Below are 18,678 nucleotides of genomic sequence, written 5' to 3'. Positions count from 1 at the left end.
TTCCTCCATGGCCTGTGCTCCAGCTCCTGCCTCCAAGTTCCTGCCCTGAGTTCCTACCTTGGGCTCCCTGATGAACTGCGTGTGACCTGGGAGATGTAAGACAAATAAACCCTTTCCTCCCCAAGTTGGTAGTGGTCAGAGTGTTTTGTCACAGCAATGAAGAACAAACTATGACACTAGTTCCTTGGCATTACATTTGAAGTCATGGCCTACAGCTGAAAACCCTGTGGGAGTTGGGACTGCTCACTGCTGGTCTGTTTCACTTAGATAAAACAGCTCAGAGTGGCGGGTCCATCATGCCTTTTTAGGCTGATAGCTTTCTTGATATGACTTAGGCCATCTTTAATTTTATTTATTCATTTATTTTTTATTATTTTTATTTTGTGTGTATGAGTGTATTCTCTGCATGTATGTACGAGCACCCATGCCGTGCAATGCCCACAGAGGACAGAAGAAGCCATCAGATCCCTTGAAACTGGAGTTATGGACAGTTGTTAGCTGCCATGTGGGTGCTGGGATTCGAACCTCGGTCTTCTGCAAGAACAGCTAGTGCTCTTAACCACTACGCTATCTCTCCAGCCCCAAGATTTATTTATTTTATTTATTTTTATTTTATGTGTATGATTGTTTTGCTTGCATGTATGTAAGTACACCATGTGCATGTAATGCCAGTAGAGGACAGAGAGGGCATGAGATACCCTGGAACTGGAATTACAGACAGCTGTTGGTCAGACTTAGGTCACCTTAACATTCACTTTTTTTAAAAAAAATTTTTTTTTATTATTTTATGTGTGTGAGTGCATCATGCAATGCTGGCAGAGGTCATTAGAAGGCGTCGGATTCCCTGGAACTAGAGTTACAGGAAGTTGTTAACCATCCTGCGGGTGCTGGGAATCGAACCTGGGTCCTCTACAAGAGCAGCCAGTGCTCTTAACTGCTGAGCCATCTCTCCAGTCCCAACATTTACTTTTCTACTCAAGGTCCATCATCAGGGACATTCTTCATCCTTGTCAACTTGAATCAACCCTATCTCTCTCCCAGTCATTCAGGCCTTTGTTTTGTTGATCCAGATCCTGGGTCAGGGAAATCACCATGTATAAAGGGCAAAGCAACACTTACGCCAAGGTTTTGTGGTAGTCCACAGTGCTGGTCACGCCAAGGAATTTCTGCACTGTGTCCATCACTTTGGCAGGTTCTGTTCGAAGCAGTTTGCCATCCAAGACAAGGATCTGAAGAGTAAAGGGAGAAAGGCTATCTGGACCTGCTTCCTCACCTGGCAAACAGTCTACTCACTGTAGCAGGAATGGCTTAGGTTCAGGCATGGGGCTGTGAGCCTCCAGAGTTCACCCCCTACTCCTTACCTTTCACCTTTCAGGCACAGGGATCTCAGACCAACTCCCTGCCCTCTGACAGCTCCCCTAACCCTCATCACCCTCTCCCAGAATTTAAGCTATCAACAAAGCCCACCCTGTACCTCCCAACCCAGAGCACTCCTCTTGCAGATTCTTGCCAAGCTTCTAGCCCATTCTGTTCTGCTCCAGTCTCCAAGGCTTCACTAAAAGACATTCTGTAATCTAGCCCTGTCACTGCACAAACCAAGCCTCCCCTCTAATCACCACACTCTGGTTGTTCCTCCTCTTCCTCCTCCTCCTCCCCCCTCTCCTCGTTTGGCCCCACAGGGCTTTCCAAGTTCTCTTAAACTAAAGTCACTCCTTGCCCCAAGAGGCAGGGAAAGATGGCTACCTGGTTGGCATGAAAGGCGCTCAGCCAGCGCTCGATATGTGTGGCATACCAGCCAGGGACCAGGCAACGGTTCTGGAGGGCACGCAGCTTTAAGGATGCATCGGGGCCAGCTGTGATCACTTCGTGGAAGGTGTACTTCAGGGCTACTGGGTCGTCATGGGCTCGCTGGTGCTGCGGGCAGGAGGGAAAGGTGAGTCATCACAAGTCGAACAGAAGCATGTGGGGTGTCTGGGAGAGCCTGTGCTGACATCCTGGCTCTGCTTCTCACTGATTCAGCCTCAGGGAGTCACTGGCTCCAGAGGCCCAGGTTTCCATCTTTGAAAGGTGGGGGGTAGACTATGCCAGGTTCCCAAAGTTCATCATTGACAATTTCTGAGACCCCTGCCATAGTGCACAGCAGTAAGTGTCAGTGCTGCTTTCCTTGCACTGACTCACCTTTCCTTTTTCAGTTTTTGTTTTTTTTTTTAAACAGAGTCTCATATAGCCCAGGCTGGCTTGAACTCCCTGTGCAGCTGAGGATAGCTTTGTGACCTCTACTTCTGAGTGCTGAGATTACAGGCATGCATCACCACATCTGGTTTTGTGTAGTGCTAGAGATCAACCCAGGGCCTTGTGCATGCTAGGCAAGCATTCCAACAAGTGAGCTGCAGCCCCAGTCCTCGTTTTCCTTTTCATATTAGTTTACTATAAAAACAAAACCAAAAACCAAAAAACCTTCAATATCGCCTCATCTCCATAAATGGAAAACTAGAATCAAATGTTACATACAGAAAACAGCCACAGGACTAGAAGATGGCTCAGCAGTTAAGAGCACTGACTACTCTTGCAGAGGAACTAGGTTTGATTCCCAGCACATACACAGCAACAAACCACCATCTGTAACTCCAGTTCCAGGGGGCTGATGCCTTCTTCTGACCTTCTTGGGCATTGCATGACATGGGTGCACTTACATATAGGCAATACACTCATAAACCCAAAATAAAAATAATAAATATTGAAAAAAGAAAACAGCCACTGACAAAATTAAAACATAACAATGTTCTCAAATGCCAACCAGATGGGAACATCTGCTCCAAGTCCTACATCTAAAGCTTCCCTGGTCGTTGCTGAAACAGAGCATGACCTGTTGAAAGGTCATGGGAGCCTCTTACACCAAATGGCACATTCTCCTTTATGGACAGCAGAAGGATTCAGAAAAACCATAGAAGGCCAGGTTTGACCCACCTAAAGCTGTGCTATGAGCCATTGTAGATCTCAGAGGCCAGGGAACTGCCTAGCAGGAGATACTCCCCCAAGTGACCCTGCAGATCAAGTTCACACACAACCCAAGGCAGGGCGGGAGAGGCTATAATGCATACAACCGCTGCCTGCTCCTCCTGACTTCCTTGACTTCCCTGGGACAGACTAGTTCCCTTCCTCTCCTCCCAGAACTTTCTTGCATTCTTCTAGAAAGAAGCGGCCTCCTTTCTCCTTATGTCCTCCATTCTCCTAATCATGGACAGGAAATACAGGAAGACTTTAGGATTATAAGACCTAGATTCAAAATGCCACCTGTGAAGATTACTCTTGGTTGTCAACTTGACTAGATCTGGAATCAACTTAAAAGGTGTCCTGGTTTGTTTCTTCATTGCTGTGACAAAACACTCTGACCACCACCAACTTGGGGAGGAAAGGGCTTATTCAGCTTACATCTCCCAGGTCATAGTTCATCAGGGAGCCCAAGGTAGGAACTCAGGGCAGGAACCTAGAAGCAGGAGCTGGAGCACAGGCCATGGAGGAATGCTGCTTACTGGCTTACTCCCCTGCCTCTGCTCAGCCTGCTTTCTTATGCAACACAGGCCCACCTGCCCGGGATGGCACCACCCACAGTGGGCTGGGCCCTCCCACATCACTCATCAAGAAGATGCCCCTCAGACATGGCCACAGGCCAGTCCAATAGAGAGGCAATTCCCCAACTGAGGCTCCCTCAACCCAGGTGTGTCAAGTTGACACTAAAGCTACCTAGCACAAAAGGCAAGCCTGTGAGGGATTTTTCTTGATCTGAAGTAGGAAGACCCACCCTAAATGTGGGCAGCACCTTCTGGTGGCAGCCCAGATAAAAGGAGGCTGAAGAAAGAAGCCTGCCTTTGCCTGTCTGCCATTAGTCTCGCTGGCAAGGTCATCTACCCTGTTGCCGCTGCAGCTACTGTTACTGCATTCCTTCACTTACATCAGAACTAAATTTCTTTGGGCTTCCAAATGTAATCTGAAGACTAGCAGCTCCTCGGGAATACTCCAGGCCTTCAGTGTCAGATTGGGCCTGCTGAAACAGTCAGCCTCATGACTGAACAACTTCTGGGTTCTCAAGTCTCTCTGGCATAAGACAGTCATTGTTAAGACTACCCAGATCACATTGTGGAAACCAATCCAATAAATCCCCTTTTGATATGTATTCACTGTATTGGTTTCTGTTCTTCTAGAGCACCCTGATACACTACCACATGAAACCTGCTGAACCCTGGCTTTCTTTTCTGTGTGAAGGGGACATGCTCATACACCTTCCTCTGCATTCTTGAAAAGGGAGGTAGCAGGGCTGGAGAGATGGCACAGCAGTTAAAAGCACTGGCTGCTCTTGCAGGAGATCTGGGTTGAATCCCAGCACCCACATGGCAGCTAACTGTCTGTAACTCCAGTTCCAGGGGATCTGATGCCCTCAAATACATGCAGGCATGACACTCATAGACATAAATTTTTAAAGTTTAAAAAAAGAAATTAAAAAGAAAAGGGAGGTAGCAGAAGTTAAGTCTTGTCATGAGGACCAAAAAGGGAACTGACGGGACCCATGAGAGCTTACTCGATGGCCCTACATGTCCCTACAGGGAAGCAGCCTCCGATCTTCAGTGTTTTGCTGCAAGCAGGTGACTGCACAGAATGCCTGTTGCATTCTGGGTTTCCCAGAAAGACAGAGGCCACGGGAAAGGTGGGTAACAGAGCATAAACCATGGTCCCGGGGGACAAGAGGCAGAGAGGAGCTCCCCGTACCTCTAGCTCAAGGAGAGATAGACAAATGAGAGTTCTGAGGGATGAAGAGCAAAGAGGAGCCCTGTGTACTATACGGGACACAGCGAGGCCCCAGGAAGCAGTCACTACAGCATTAAGTAAGGAGGCTCTGAGAGTAGCAGAGAGCCACCAATAGTGGCCAGGCCAGAAGAGGCCTTCCTGGCTAGAGTACTGGGCACCCCCCAGGTAACCACAGGCCAAGACCCAGGTGGCCCACAGCACAAAGGTCAGACCCAGTCTGCTGACTTAATGAAAGTGGCCAGGAAGTCAGTCTCAGGCATGAGAGCCACTGCTTGATCACAATGCTCGGCAGTGTGGCATACTCCAAGAAAGAGAGGCAGACAAGTGAGGGGGGCCTCTTCCCAGTCAGACTGAGAAGCGTTCCCACACGTCTTGTCCCAGGACTACACACAGAAGAAACTGTCAGGGCATAGAAATGCAAGCTCTGGCTCACACACCTGAAATGAAAATCAGGATGCATATTTCTAGAAATCATGTTACAGGCCAGGTGGCAGCTGTCTTCCTAGATCCCCCTAGAGCAGTCCATTATTCCCTGAGTTCCCACTCCTAGTTACCCATAATGGGTGGGCAGCTATAGTTGTCATGAGCCAGAGTGCTGACCATGGACTCTAGGCTGTGTTCAAGTCTACTCAGCCACTGCCTCTTGTGGCTGTCAGAGTCCCAGGAAGGACTCATGAACCTGGAGGTAGGCAGGGAGCTTGTGGCATTCAATATCAATTCTGTCTGTCACCACCAACAGGCCTGGATTGTCTAGAAGAGGCAAGATTATTCTCACCCATGTCCCACAGGGAGCAGGGCCCAGAGCTGCACATGCTTGTCCTCGTTCAATGTGGACTGAGTGAATATTACACAGAGCCCACACTCTACCCAGGGACTTAGCCCCAGCCCACTCACCTGGTACCAGGAGTAGGCCCGGTCAGCCGGGTTGATGAGGATGGTGAGGATTTTGGCCTTAGGCAGCAGGGCTGCTGCTCGCCGTGGTGCCACTTCTGAATCAAAGTAGTTGGCGCTTTTCTCAAAGTAGAAGTCGGAGGTGGTATTGGAGGGGATAGGGAAGAACTCCATGTACCTGCAGGAAACCCAGAGGCAGGGCTCAAGGCCAAATCTCCTAAGCAAGAGGCCCCAGGAATGCAGTGTAACTGGGTGAGGGTCTCTAGGGATGGAACTTCCTCAGAAAGCAAGCAGAGCACATTGTCCCCAATAAGCCAGGAGCTGCCTCTGGCAGGGATGTAAGGGAGAATGGTCACTTAGCACTCTCCTATTCAAATTCATTCCTTTTTAATTTTTTGGAGGTATTTGTTTGTTTGTTTGAGACAGGGTCTCCCTGTAGCCCCAGCAGGCCTAGAACTTGCTATGTAGACCAGGTTGGCCTCAGTTTCACCACTTCTGCTTCTGGAGTGCTGGGATGATAGGCACCATGCCTGGCTATTTTATTATTATTACTATTATTATTATTATTATTTTGGTCTTTTTGAGACAAGGTCTCCCTGTAGCCCTAGCTGGGCTGGATTCGCTATGGAGACCAGGCTGGCCTTGAACTCACAGAGATCCACCTGCCTCTGCCTCCCTCATGCTGGGATTAAAGGCGTGCGCCACCACACCCGCCTTTTTATTATTTTTTAAATTATGTGTGTGTCTATACGTGGGTATGCACCTGTGGAGGTCAGAATGTCTGATCCCCCTGGAGTTACAAGCAGGAGTGAGCTGCCTGACATGGGCACTAGGAACTGAACTCGGGTCCTCTGCAAAAGTAGTATGCACTCTTAGCTGTAGAGCTGTCTCTCAAATTCATTCCTTTTTGGTAGCTATCACAGGGTCGGGAGACTGGAAATTCTCAGGAGTGTGCTGTGGGTTGTAGGACCTGGGGGTGAAGGGGACTGTGTTATTCCCACAGCTAACCTGCCATCACTGATCTTTCTGCCTCTGGGGTGACCTGGGCTCAGAGCAATGCCCATTCAAGGAGGAGCAGCCCAGGGGGAGGGATGCCCTCTGCCACCCCCAGGCCTGGGATGGTGCTCTCCAATCTGCCACTCTACACCTGGAAAAAGGAGGAAGGGCACTTCCTACTGCTCATACCCCTCTCCCCAGCCTGCTGCGGGTGAACACAGCTTTCCATCTAATGACCTACCTCCTGTCAAAAGTCCAGATCCTCTTAGGGACACCAAAAAAGAAGCAAATACACCCTATTAAAAGTACAGAGTCCTGGGGCTGGAGAGATGGCTCAGTGGTTAAGAGCACACACTGACCTCTGTGGGCATTGCACAACATGGGTGCATCTATCCACAGGCAGGCAATATACTCATACACATAAAATAAAACAAACAAACAAAAAAAAGGTACAGTCTTGACTGCTGTGAAAACAATTTCTTCAGTGATCCCAAGGACCTTTTAACAGAATCTTCTTAAGCTTGTCAGACTCCTGCACCCCACCTACAACCTACCTACAAAACCAAAGTCTTGGGAATGGGGCCAAGGAATCAACCTCTCCCATTTTTTTTACCAACTTTCTTCATTTGTAATACCTCCCCCAAGAAAGCTCAGAAAACAAAAGCCTTGTTTCCTAAGCTTGGAGAATTCCAGCAACACCCAACTCCTTAGCCTTTCTGATGGTTAAGTGTTCACACACTGATGACCCACTACCCACCTGTGAGTGTGCTGCTGGGTGCTTCATGCCCCTGACAGGGTGAAGAGGGCAGGGTGGGGGGTGGGGTAGATTGCTATATGGACAGCTCCACCTTTTTCTAAAATCCCAAACACACTGGCTTGCAATGATGTATTTGGCCACAAGGGGCTTCAGGTAAGAAACTGGACATGTTAGAACTACAGACTGAAGGACTGATAAACAGAAAGATGACATACTAGCCGATCAGAGAAAAAAGTGCATAAAAATAGCAAAAGACCAAACACAGAAGGTCTGTAATCCCTCCATCCTGGGAACCCACTAATTAATAATAAGAAAGAGCAGGGCATGCACAGACAAAGCTTAGAAAGACAAGAGCAGTGAAAGTTCAAACTGAAAAACCAGGGAGTGAAGCTGGCCTGTGCTGGCCCCTAGAAGGTGACCTCTGAGGAAGGTTCCAGTGGGAAGTATGAAGCCCACAAGAACCCTCTCCCTGCATTAGGCGTGGCCACAAGCCAGCTTAGACACCTGGATTTTCTTCCTGCGGCCACCAGCAGACTTGCACCTGGGCACTTGGATGCACCCCGCCCTCCCTGAGGACGCTGTTTCTGTACTGTCAGGGAGAGGCTGAGTGCCACTTCAGCTATCTCTGACCCTGGGCCAGACTGCAGAAGGGCAAAGGGCTTCCTCATCCAGTGTCCTGTTTGAGACAACAATGTCATATCATGACTCAAGGGTCACTGCGCCTCGTCCCGTCCCTGTTTACAGGAACTTGAGTTGCATGTGAGCAAGAACCAGCTGCTTCCTACTGTGGCCACACAGCCCTCCCCAGTCAGTTCCATAATGGTCTTCCTGTCCTGCTGTAAACAGAAGGCCACTCACCAGTCAATGCCTTTGTGATAGTTGTGGCCATTAAAAAACTGGATCTCCTCAAAGGTCTCAGAGCTGGGGTAGTTGCTGCTGAGGTCTGGGTGCATACCCAGGAACAAGTAAAGGGCTGTGGTGCCTGTGAGAGGGGAGGCAGATGAGACACTGGTCAGCCAACAAGAAGAAAGAGTCTACATTCTGGGCCTGTCTCTCCAGTATTCACTGTAAGGTCTTGGGAAAGTCCCTTCTCTTCTCAGAGTCTTAGTTCCCTCATCAATAAAGATCGTACTAAATCCAAAATGGCACATATAGAGCATACATGCAGATATCCACTCTAGTTCCTACATCCTTGCAGACATCACTAATCTATTATGGCATTTGTCACCACTATACAAGGACGTGATCTCAGAATCTTTCCCATCACTGAACTCCAACCCCAGTTAACTGCTGTCTCCTCAGTCTTGAACTAGATGCTTCCTGATGTTTTCCAGTTCTGGGGCTTTATCCACATAGGCACTTGGGAACAGCCCAAGGAAAAAGAATCGCTCACCCTCTAGGCCTGTTAATGGAAAATTTCTTTCTCTTTGCTTTCTTTTTTAATGTTTGATTGATTGATTGATTGATGGATGGATGGATGGATTGATTGATTGATTGATTGATTGACTGATTGGATTGATTGATTTGGTCTTTTTGAGACAGGGTCTCCCTGTAGCCCCAGCTGTCCTGGAACTCACTATGTAGAGTGTTATGCCTGCATGTACATAAGTGCATCCATGTTGTACAATGTCCAGGGAGGCCAGAAGAGGGCGCTGGACCCCCTGGAACTGGAGTTATGTATGGCTGTTAGCTGCCATGTGGATGCTGGGAATCGGGTCCTCTGCAAGAGCAGCCAGTGCTCTTAACTGCTGAACCATCTCTCTAGCCCCCATTTTGTTTGTTAGCTTTGTTATCTCACAGGGTCTTATGTTACTGTGCTGGATAGCTTTAGTGTCAACTTGACATACTTGGATAGAGGGAGCCTCAACTAAGGAATTTCCTCCATTGGACTGGCCTGTGGCCACATCTGTGGAGCATCTTCTTGACTGTTGACTGATGTGGGAGGGCCCAGCCCACTGTGGGTGGTGCCATCCCTGGGCAGGTGGGCCTATGTTGTATAAAGCAGGCTGAGCATGGGTCAGGGGAGCAAGCCAGTGGGTAGCATTCCTCCATGGCCTGTGCTCCAGCTCCTGTCTCCAGGTTCCTGCCCTGAGTTCCTACCTTGGGCTCCCTGATGAACTGCAACCTGGGAGATGTAAGCTGAATAAACCCTTTCCTCCTCATGTTGATAGTGGTCAGAGTGTTTTGTCACAGCCATGGAGAATCAAACTACAATTACCCAGGCTGATCCTGAACTCATCATCTTTCCTGCCTCTGCTTTTGGAGTGCTGGGATTTACAGGTATTTGCCACCATGCCTAGGCAATATGAAGCTCCTCAAAAGCCAGGAGCCCCACTCTGACACCCCCTGCTGGTGCCTCCTCTCATGCTCCTGCCATTCTCCTCCTCAGAAGGATCTTTCATTCACTCCCTGGGTGCTCTCTATGTAACCAACACATCCAGAAGAGAGGCTGGAGGGTTTGGTGATGATTAATATAAGCCTCAGGACCACAGAGATCAGGTCACAAGACCTGAAATGGTCGTATCTGAGCCATGTGTTATAGGAAGTCACTTAACTTCCATGAGTCTTGTGCTCTACCTATAAAAAGGCCTATCTGTGCCTAAGAGAACTGAGTGGATGGCAAATGCTTAGCAATCATGTCAGTACTTCTGTCTTTGTACCTCTGACAGACAAGACTGATCACCTTCCTCCACACACTGACCCAGTTTTGCCTGCCATTGCTCAAATTTGCAGAGCAGCTGATCAGGGCTTCCTTCCTGCCTCATCTCGGAGTCTTGAAGGACAACAGGGCAGGCACAAATAGAATGCTGTATCTCCTTCTGCCTCCTACCCCAATACTGATAGGCAATTCATGCCTGTCCTCCATGCTGCTCCCATTTTTAGGGAAAGAGGTGATAGAATATTTAACAGTGAGACCTGGGTAAGGTGGTCTCCAGAATTCTGTGGCTGAGCCAGCAGGCAGTGGGGGACTGGGTCAAGAGTCAAGAGACCTGCCTGTTTTCTGGGGGCCAATGATGAGAAGCTTTGGGAAGCGGTCACATGTCTTCTCCTTGGACCAGATGTCTTTGTGGCGTTTGTCCTCACAGGGATCCTAAAACAGCAATGGAAAGGGTATGAGAGGAGGCTCAGGCTCCATGAATGAACTTCCTCCATAGGTGTTTATGTGGCTCTTAAAAGCCCTGACCAACAGGCCTAAACACACAGGTACCCTTGTCACATCCTCACCTCCTGACACCACTCTGCAACAGATAGGGACAATTTCTGGTAACGTCATGTCCCCACAGAATCTGGCAAATGAAGAGCTGTGTGCTCAGTGCTAACAGGAACTCGTGAGCATTTGTTGACTTTAACTGGCCTAGAATGTCTGAACGCAGGCTCAGTAAACTTTCCTTATGTAGCCTCTTGGGAAATGTTTAGTAAATACCGTAGGCTTCCCATGCACTCTGTTCTCTGCTGCAGTGGCACAAAAGCAGCACAGACAGACTCACGAGGAGCATGGCTAGGTACCAACAAAACTTGTTTACAAAGACAGACCACAGGCCAGATTTGGCCCTGGAGTGAGTGTACGGATCCCTGGTCAGAGTTCAGCTTTTGCTTCTAGTCTTCAGGAGCCTTCAAGGGTAGACTTTTCCAGACTGCATTAAGCCTTTTCCTTAGCCCTTCCCCAGGGACTCAGAGCCTGCTGTAGTTAAAGGGCAAAGGAGATGGCATGAGTGTCCACCCAGGCAGGGGAGCCACTCTATACTTCTCACAAAGACACACCCATTTTTTAAGGCTCTTATCCCAAGGCTGTGTATGAGTGTGCATGTACACAGGTCTGAGGGCAGGGGGAGGGGGGCATGTACAGTATGTACATTGCACATATGTGTGCTCAGAAGTGTGCACACTGGTGAGAGTGAAGTGTGCAGACTGAGCCTTGAGCCCATGTCCTGGGACACATGCCTGACAGAACAGAGGGCACACTGACGCTAAGACAAGGCACCTTGCTGCTCGGCCCACCTGCCAAAGTGGGTCCTTCTCCTCGGAGAAGATCTGGAAGTACTTCTGGGCCAGCTGCACAGGGGGCAGAGTCTGCAGCCTCAGGTTGGTCCACGAGTGCAGGAAGCGCACCAGGTGCTTGAAGGTGTATAGCCCCAGGCGGTCATTCCCATAGTTGGACAAGTGTGTCATGAAGATGCTGATCTGCTCCAGGAAAGGAGAGGGAGGCAGCTCCAGGTCAGTTTTTGAGCCACCCTCACCCCCACCTCTGACTCCTCCAGCCACTGATAACTGCTGCAAAGTACACTGAGGTTATCAACAAACTATGTGACCTTGGGCTGGATTCAACCAGGGAAAACTGAGGTCTAACTGACAGCTAACATTACAGGTTTAGGGTGGGAAGCTAGAATAAGGCAGGAGCTATTTGCTTTTTGTTTTATAAATCTAGAAAGGGGCAGTGCAAAGATTGCTCAGTTTAAAATGTTGAATTATAGGCCGGGCATGGTAGCACACGCCTTTAATCCCAGCACTTGGGAGGCAGAGAGAGGCGGATCTCAGTGAGTTTGAGGCCAGCCTGGTCTATCTACATAGTGAGTTCCAGCCCAGCTGGGTGGGGCTACAGGAAGACCCTGTCCCAAAAAGACCAAAAACAAAACAAAACAAAACAAAACACCAAAACAACAATAAAATGTTGAATAATAATAACCACACACTGCTTATTTCATATTGTCAAAGTATGGATAATTGGTTCCATTTTACAGGTTGGGAAAGAGAGGTCAGAAAGCTCAAGTGAAGTTTGTGTGTGTGTGTATATGGGTGTGCGCATGTGTGTATGTGTGTGTGCATGCATAAGCGCAAAGACTAGAAGGAAAACATGCACAAAAAGTGCTAACACCTCCATATCAAAGTGCACAATCACCAGAGAAAATGGGAATGCCTGGAAGCTATCTTGGGCCACACAGCAGGAGGGCCAGTGCCAGTCCTCAGCCTTCACGCCAGCCTCTCTACCCTTCCCCAGCCCGAGAAGCATCCTTGGTTACAGACAGGCTGTCAGTGCCCCTCCCTCATACCAGCCTTGGGCAGTAGAGCACTCACAGGATTGAGGAGCACAGTGAGGAAGAGCTCGCCCCCGTTGATGATCTTGTCCAGCTCACTGGAGCCACCAGGGTACTCGTTGTAGAAGATGGTGTGTGTGAAAAGGCCGCAAGTCTGCCTAGGGAGGACCTGGGGGGAGGTGGAAGAGGAGCCATGGTATCTCCAGCCAGTCAGAAGAGGAAGAGTGCTGAGTTCACGCGAAGGGCTAGGGTCTCCTCAGAAAGACACTCCATGTGAGGCCCCCACCCCAGAGTCTTTGTTCCCAAAGGCACTACAGCCCACAGTGTTCCCTGAGTGAGCCACAGCCCTTACCATTTATACTTCACTGTTGTTCGCTGCACAAAATAAATGGGTCCCAAGGCAGTGTGAGATTTTCTAGAAATCTGGACAATTTTCAATGAGGGTCCTTGAACTTCTAACACAGTTCTGTAAATCATGTCAGAGCCTTGCCTGGGTACACTGGAGGGGTGCCCCCACCTGAAGCCCACCCACTTCTTGTGGTCATGAACTGATATAGCCATCTACTATCTGTCTTCCCTCTGGAAACTGGGTTCTAAGAGTGGGAAACAGGCTGGTCTCACAGCCACCTCATGCCCAAAGTTAGCATGAATCCCAGGACCAGCCTGGGCTATGAGACCTTGTCTCAAAAACTAATTAACTAATTAAACAGGGGTGGGGTGGCAGCAAGATGGCTCAGTGGTTAAGGCCACCAATACTGACAACCATAGACCAATCCCCAGAATCCACATGGTGGAGGGAGAAAACTGACTCCCGCAGGTTGTCTCTGACCTATACTCACATGTGCTCAACACACACACACTCACACACACACACACAAATAAACAAATAAATAAAAGTAAAGAAAAATGTTTAAAAATCCCAGGTATGGAAGACGCAAGTAGGTGAGTGGGTGGGTGGGTGGATGGGTGGATGGATGGATGGACGGATGGACGGACGGACGGACGCACAGAAAAACGCACAAAACTTTTCTTCCCACAGCTGCCCATCTCATCTGGTGACAATGCACCCTTCCAGTGTCCCGGGCTATAAAGTTGACCCCTCTTTTTCCTAAACCCTACATTCAACTCATCTCTAGCTTCTAAGTCCAGCAGATGAGCACATCTAACCTTGCACCATGACCAAGTTACCACCACCTCTGGAGATTTGCACTGGCCTCCTCTCTGGTCTGCCTGCTTCCATTTTTGTACCCCCCACAGGCAGAATGAGTCAATATGGGTCAAATCATGTTCCATTCAAATCCTTGCCATCTCTGCCTAAAACTGAAGTCTGTCAATGGCCAGCCTTCCCTGGACCTACACTACCTGGCCCATCGTCTCTCTAACATCCTCCACCATCTGCCCCTATTTGGTCTTCAGCGTACCCTGCATAAACCTGCCCAGGGGCCTTTGCAACTACTGCTTTCTCAGCCTTGAATGCTCTTTTATACACAACTACATGGCTCATCCTAGGAAGATCCTCCTTAACTGCACCCCTTCCTTCCTTGGCTCCCTCCAGAGCACTCTTGTCATCTTCCATTGTAGTTTGCACACTCATGACCATACTGTCTCCTGCCACAGAATGTCAGGTCCACAGGGCCAGGGACTTGTCTGGGTTTTATGCATTTCTCTATTCCCCAGTCCCTAGAAAGGGCACAGGCACATAGCAGAAGTTCCAGAGGAGTGTTCAAACATACAAATGAGTGTGACAAGCCCTGTCCCACATCCTCAGACCCCCTATAAAGGATGTTCTTCTGACCTGTGGAGAAACTAAGAAGGAGCCAGACTGGCAGCCCACCTGCCCCACAATGGAGCCTCTCAGGCCAAAGTGGCAGCAGAAACCAGTCTGAAGCCCTAAGCCATGCCCCCAAGGTGCTGTCCAGTTCTATAAAGGCAAACACCCACCGGGCATGGTAGCACACACCTTTAATCCCAGCACTCGGGAGGCAAAGGCAGGCAGATCTCTGAGTTCAAGGCCAGCCTGGTCTACATAGTGAGTTCCAGGACAGCTGGGGCTATAGGGAGACCCTGTCTCAAAAAGACCAAAATAAACAAACAAACAAACAAATAAATAAAGGCACATACCCACCTCACCCATGCTACTTACCATGATGCCATTGTGGATGAAGCCACGGCGGTAGCGGGCAGGCTTCAGGTGGGGGTACTCCTCTGTGCTGGTCACACGGATGTCCCACACCTGCTTCCAGGCCTCATACAGCTGCACATGCACAGGGTACACACCCGAGTGGTGGGGTGCCACTGCATACCCCATGTCTGTGGGAATGCCGTGCTCCTGGGGAGAGGACAACCAGGGCAGGATGAGATGGAGACCTTTCCCTTGGGGCCTTGTTCTCTTTTTGTAGAGTAGAACATGAGACAAAAACAAGAGGCTAGAACGGCAGAACACTTGTCTAAGCCCATTAGTGCAGGTGGGAAAACAGGCCTGGGACAGAAAGGGAAGGACTCAGAATCTCAAAGCAACTGGCAGAACTGAGCCTGGAACTCAGGTCTCCTGACTGCCATCCAGTGCATATAGTCCAACATCCAGCTCAGAGGACTCAGTTCTCCACAGTGAGGGGACAGGGCAGGCAGGGATCTTCCCGCTGTCTTCTGACTCTATCTGACTAGCTTGCCCAGGTTAGTCTTTCGACTACCTGTCTCCTTTCCTGAGCACCTCTACCTCTCCCCAAAGCCTCTGTGGTGGTGAGTTTGGGTATAGGAAACGAAAAGGTCTCAGTAGAGTCCTGAGTTAACCTCCCTGAGCCGCAGTTTCTTTTCTTTTTGTTTGTTTGTGTTTTTGTGGTTCTTTAGTTTGTTTCTGTTTTTGTCTCATGTAGTCCAGGCTGGCCTCAAATTCGCTATATAGTGAGACTGTCCTCCTGTCCTTGCCTCCCAAGTGCTGGGATTTCAGGCATGCACCACCAGACTCAGTGAACCTGTTTCTTGTGGGGCTGCTCTCTTGAGGCTTCCAGAGACAGAGGCTATCCAAGCAGTTCACCATGGGTGCTAGCACAGAAACAGCATAAAAATCTGTCAGACTGAACTGCAACAGCAGTGAGAGGCCAGCAGTCCATGCCCTAGCCCAGCCCTTAGCCCCCCAGCTCTGCCCCATAGGCAATCTTACTCACGACAGCGAACTTCTTGTTCAGGGCCATCTGCTCAGCCAGCACAGACTGGTTGTGGAAGAGGTGGGGCTGCATGTGGCTCCACATGTGGGGGAACCACCAGAACTCCTTCACGTAGGACAGCAGTAGGTCATCTCCAGCATCTTCAGCATCAGTACCTGCGGCCCGGGTGCAGAGTACTCAGCACAGCTGTCTGGCCACATGGCCTTCCAACCAGGCCCCCACCTTTGGGATGGGGTTCGAGGCCACAGCCCACCCAGGAGCTAATGGAAGAGTCATCTGAGTTTTCATGAAGGGAAGAGAGAGTCCAGCCTGGACTGTCCTTGCCTCAGGAAGCAGCCTGGGCCAAACCATCTCCTCTGTTGGGCCCTTGGCGTTTGAAGTCAACAATCCCTAGTGTTTGTTCTACCTCTTACATGTCTCATCTTAGTCTAGTGATCCAAACTGGGCTATCCGGCCTCTACCCACGGACCTGCAGATGCCCTGGGTAGATATAAGACGCTTAACCCTCTGCCTCATAGGTACTACTACAGGCACCTCTGATCTGCTAAGGGCTAAGAACATAAAATGCAGTTGTACTTCCAAGTAGCTCTGGGTCATCTTGCACATTCTCCACTCTACCTACTGCTCACCAAGGCAGCCCTGCCTAGATCTCAGAGGCCATCCTCACTGTAGCCTGACAGGGCAGCATGAAGGCTGAGTTCAGTAGTCCACAGCTAGGCACCTACCCAGCGTGTGAGGAGCTTAGGAGAGCCCTCAACCTCAACCTGCTACTGCAAACAAAGGATGCTGGTGGCCACGCTAGGGTGGGGACAGTCACGGGTGTTTCCGCTTTCTGTAATGTTCTTAAAATTCAACCAGTTTCTGGCTTCTGAGATGGCTCAGTGGGTAAAAGCTCTTTCTGCCAAGCCTAACGGCCTCAGTAGAATCCCTGGAATTCACATGGTAGAGAATCAACTCCCAAAAGTTATCCTGACTCCACAAGCATGCTGTGGTACACACACACACACACAAATAAATAAATAAATAAATAAATAAATAAATAAATAATTTAATAAATCTTTAGCTATATAATTTACAGAAAACAGGCCAATGGATCAAAACAAAAGATAATACATTTGTCTAAGCAATTAGACAAATTAGAGTTTGACATTATTTGGAAATCATTGTACTGGTTCCTTCAATAAATCATGGTTATAAAAAAGGGACAGTGGGAGGGTGCAGACAGGAGTGGGGTCTGAAAGATGGGGCGCTGGAGAGATGACTCAGCAGTTAAGAGCACTGCTCTTGCAAAGGACCCAGGTTCAATTCGAACCACCCACATGGTGGCTACCAATTGTCCACAACTCCAGGTCTATAGGCTCTGATACCCTCCTCTGTCCTCTGCAGGCACTGAAGGATGTGGATGAAATTACATACATGCAGGCAAAGCACAAATAAATAAATAAATAAATAAATAAATAAATAAATAAATAAATAAAAATGCAATAATTGTTTTTTGGTGTTTTTGAGACAGGGTCTCCCTGTAGCCCCAGCTGTCCTGGAATTCACTACGTAGACCAGGCTGGTCTTGAACTATACCAGTCTGCTAGGCTGCATGGAAACCTGTTGCTGTGCTAGTCCCCAAATGGCTCTGCCTCAGGTAGGTACTTCCCTTGTGAACCATGAGCTGTGGAGACCAACCCCAGTGTATCTGGTGCTCTCATAACAGTACTCTGAAGGGGCAGGTGGGGAGGAGCCCCTGGAGGTTGCGAGGAGGGCAGGGGCAGACCACCACGTACCTGTGTGGAAGAATTTCCCTGAGTAGCCCAGGTTGAAGGTAAAGTTTGGGATGTGTGTACGAAGTTCATTCTGCGTATCAAACAGGGCCTAGGATTGGCAGAGGAGACAGGCAGCGGGTAAGGGGAGGCCACAAGCTTTTATTCCACCATTTCAGGGTCTAAGAGATGCCCTGCTACAGCAGGACCAGCTACAAAGCTCATGGAACCCAGCACAAGGCTGAGACTGTAGCTCTGTCACATAGCTCTTGCCTGGTACACGAGGCCTGGGTTCCATGTCCAGCACTGCCAAAAATGCAAATGCGGAATGCTTGCTCAGAGTTAGGGCTGTCAAGCAGTTGCCAGCAGAGCACTCAACCACACAGGAGTATCTTGGCATAGGCTTTTTGTGGCAGCACAGGCTGCACACCCTCAAAGTCAGCCCCTTGCTGCCTCATCCATCAGGCTCTGTATGGCACCAAAAGACCTGAACCATCCAGTCTAGCTCAGCCGGGCATATCTGAGAAGCCTCAGAGCTTCTCTGGCCTTAATTGGTTACAAAAGGAGACCAGAAGATCTCTGCCCTCATGAGACCCTTGGGAGAAGTAAGTGAAATATGGCCTGATGTGTAAAGTGACGAAAAACGAGAGCTACATAACGTCTGCAGTCACTGTCACCGTGTCTCACTGTCTTCATGTGAAGGAATCCCCCTCAGTGGAATGGAAGCCTAGATCAGAGCAAGCATCCTGACTTTCCAAGGACATACTGTGTGCTTACATGGCACTGTTCCTGTGTGGGCATACCTAGTGTCCCACAGGTCTGTGCAATGGGATGACTCTGAGAAACATGCATGCAGTTGTCCTCTGCATTAGGACTGTATAGTTCACAAGGCCGTGAAACCTGCTGTGCTGGATAGCTTTAGTGTCAACTTGACACACCTGGGTTGAGGGAGCCTCAATCGGGGAATTTCCTCTATTGGACTGGCCTGTGGCCATGTCTGAAGGGCATCTTCTTGATGAGTGATGTGGGAGGGCCCAGCTCACTGTGGGTGGTGCCACCCCTGGGCAGGTGGGCCTGTGTTGCATAAGAAAGCAGGCTGAGCAGGAGCAAAGGGAGCAAGCCTGTAAGCAGTGTTCCTCCATGGCCCGTGCTCCAGCTCCTGCCTCCAAGTTCCTGCCCTGAGTTCCTACCTTGGGCTCCCTGATGAACTGTGTGCGACCTGGGAGATGTAAGACAAATAAACCCTTTCCTCCCCAAGTTGGTACTGGTCAGAGTGTTTT

At 49.4% G+C, this 18,678-nt stretch overlaps 1 protein-coding gene across 2 annotated transcripts in view; it reads right to left on the bottom strand.

The window, feature by feature from the left end:
* Positions 1–18,678, bottom strand: part of Ndst1 (N-deacetylase and N-sulfotransferase 1) — a 41,361-nt gene that overhangs the window by 11,634 nt on the left and 11,049 nt on the right. Inside the window, exons 3-12 of one of the 2 annotated variants that reach the window (XM_008849397.3) lie at positions 17,423–17,510; positions 15,645–15,799; positions 14,624–14,809; positions 12,521–12,649; positions 11,447–11,629; positions 10,442–10,538; positions 8,306–8,429; positions 5,698–5,872; positions 1,744–1,914; positions 1,120–1,229 (exon numbers count right to left, since the gene is read on the bottom strand). In XM_008849397.3, coding sequence (XP_008847619.1) covers positions 1,120–1,229; positions 1,744–1,914; positions 5,698–5,872; positions 8,306–8,429; positions 10,442–10,538; positions 11,447–11,629; positions 12,521–12,649; positions 14,624–14,809; positions 15,645–15,799; positions 17,423–17,510 — 1,418 coding nt within the window. Of the gene's footprint in view, positions 1–1,119; positions 1,230–1,743; positions 1,915–5,697; positions 5,873–8,305; positions 8,430–10,441; positions 10,539–11,446; positions 11,630–12,520; positions 12,650–14,623; positions 14,810–15,640; positions 15,800–17,422; positions 17,511–18,678 lie in introns of those variants that run through there. The other variant, XM_008849398.3, reaches the window with a different exon arrangement.

This window comes from Nannospalax galili, unplaced genomic scaffold, assembly GCF_000622305.1.
Source record: "Nannospalax galili isolate Female #2095 unplaced genomic scaffold, S.galili_v1.0 scaffold704, whole genome shotgun sequence".
NCBI lineage: Eukaryota > Metazoa > Chordata > Mammalia > Rodentia > Spalacidae > Nannospalax > Nannospalax galili.
This window is presented reverse-complemented; position numbering and strand designations above follow the sequence as displayed.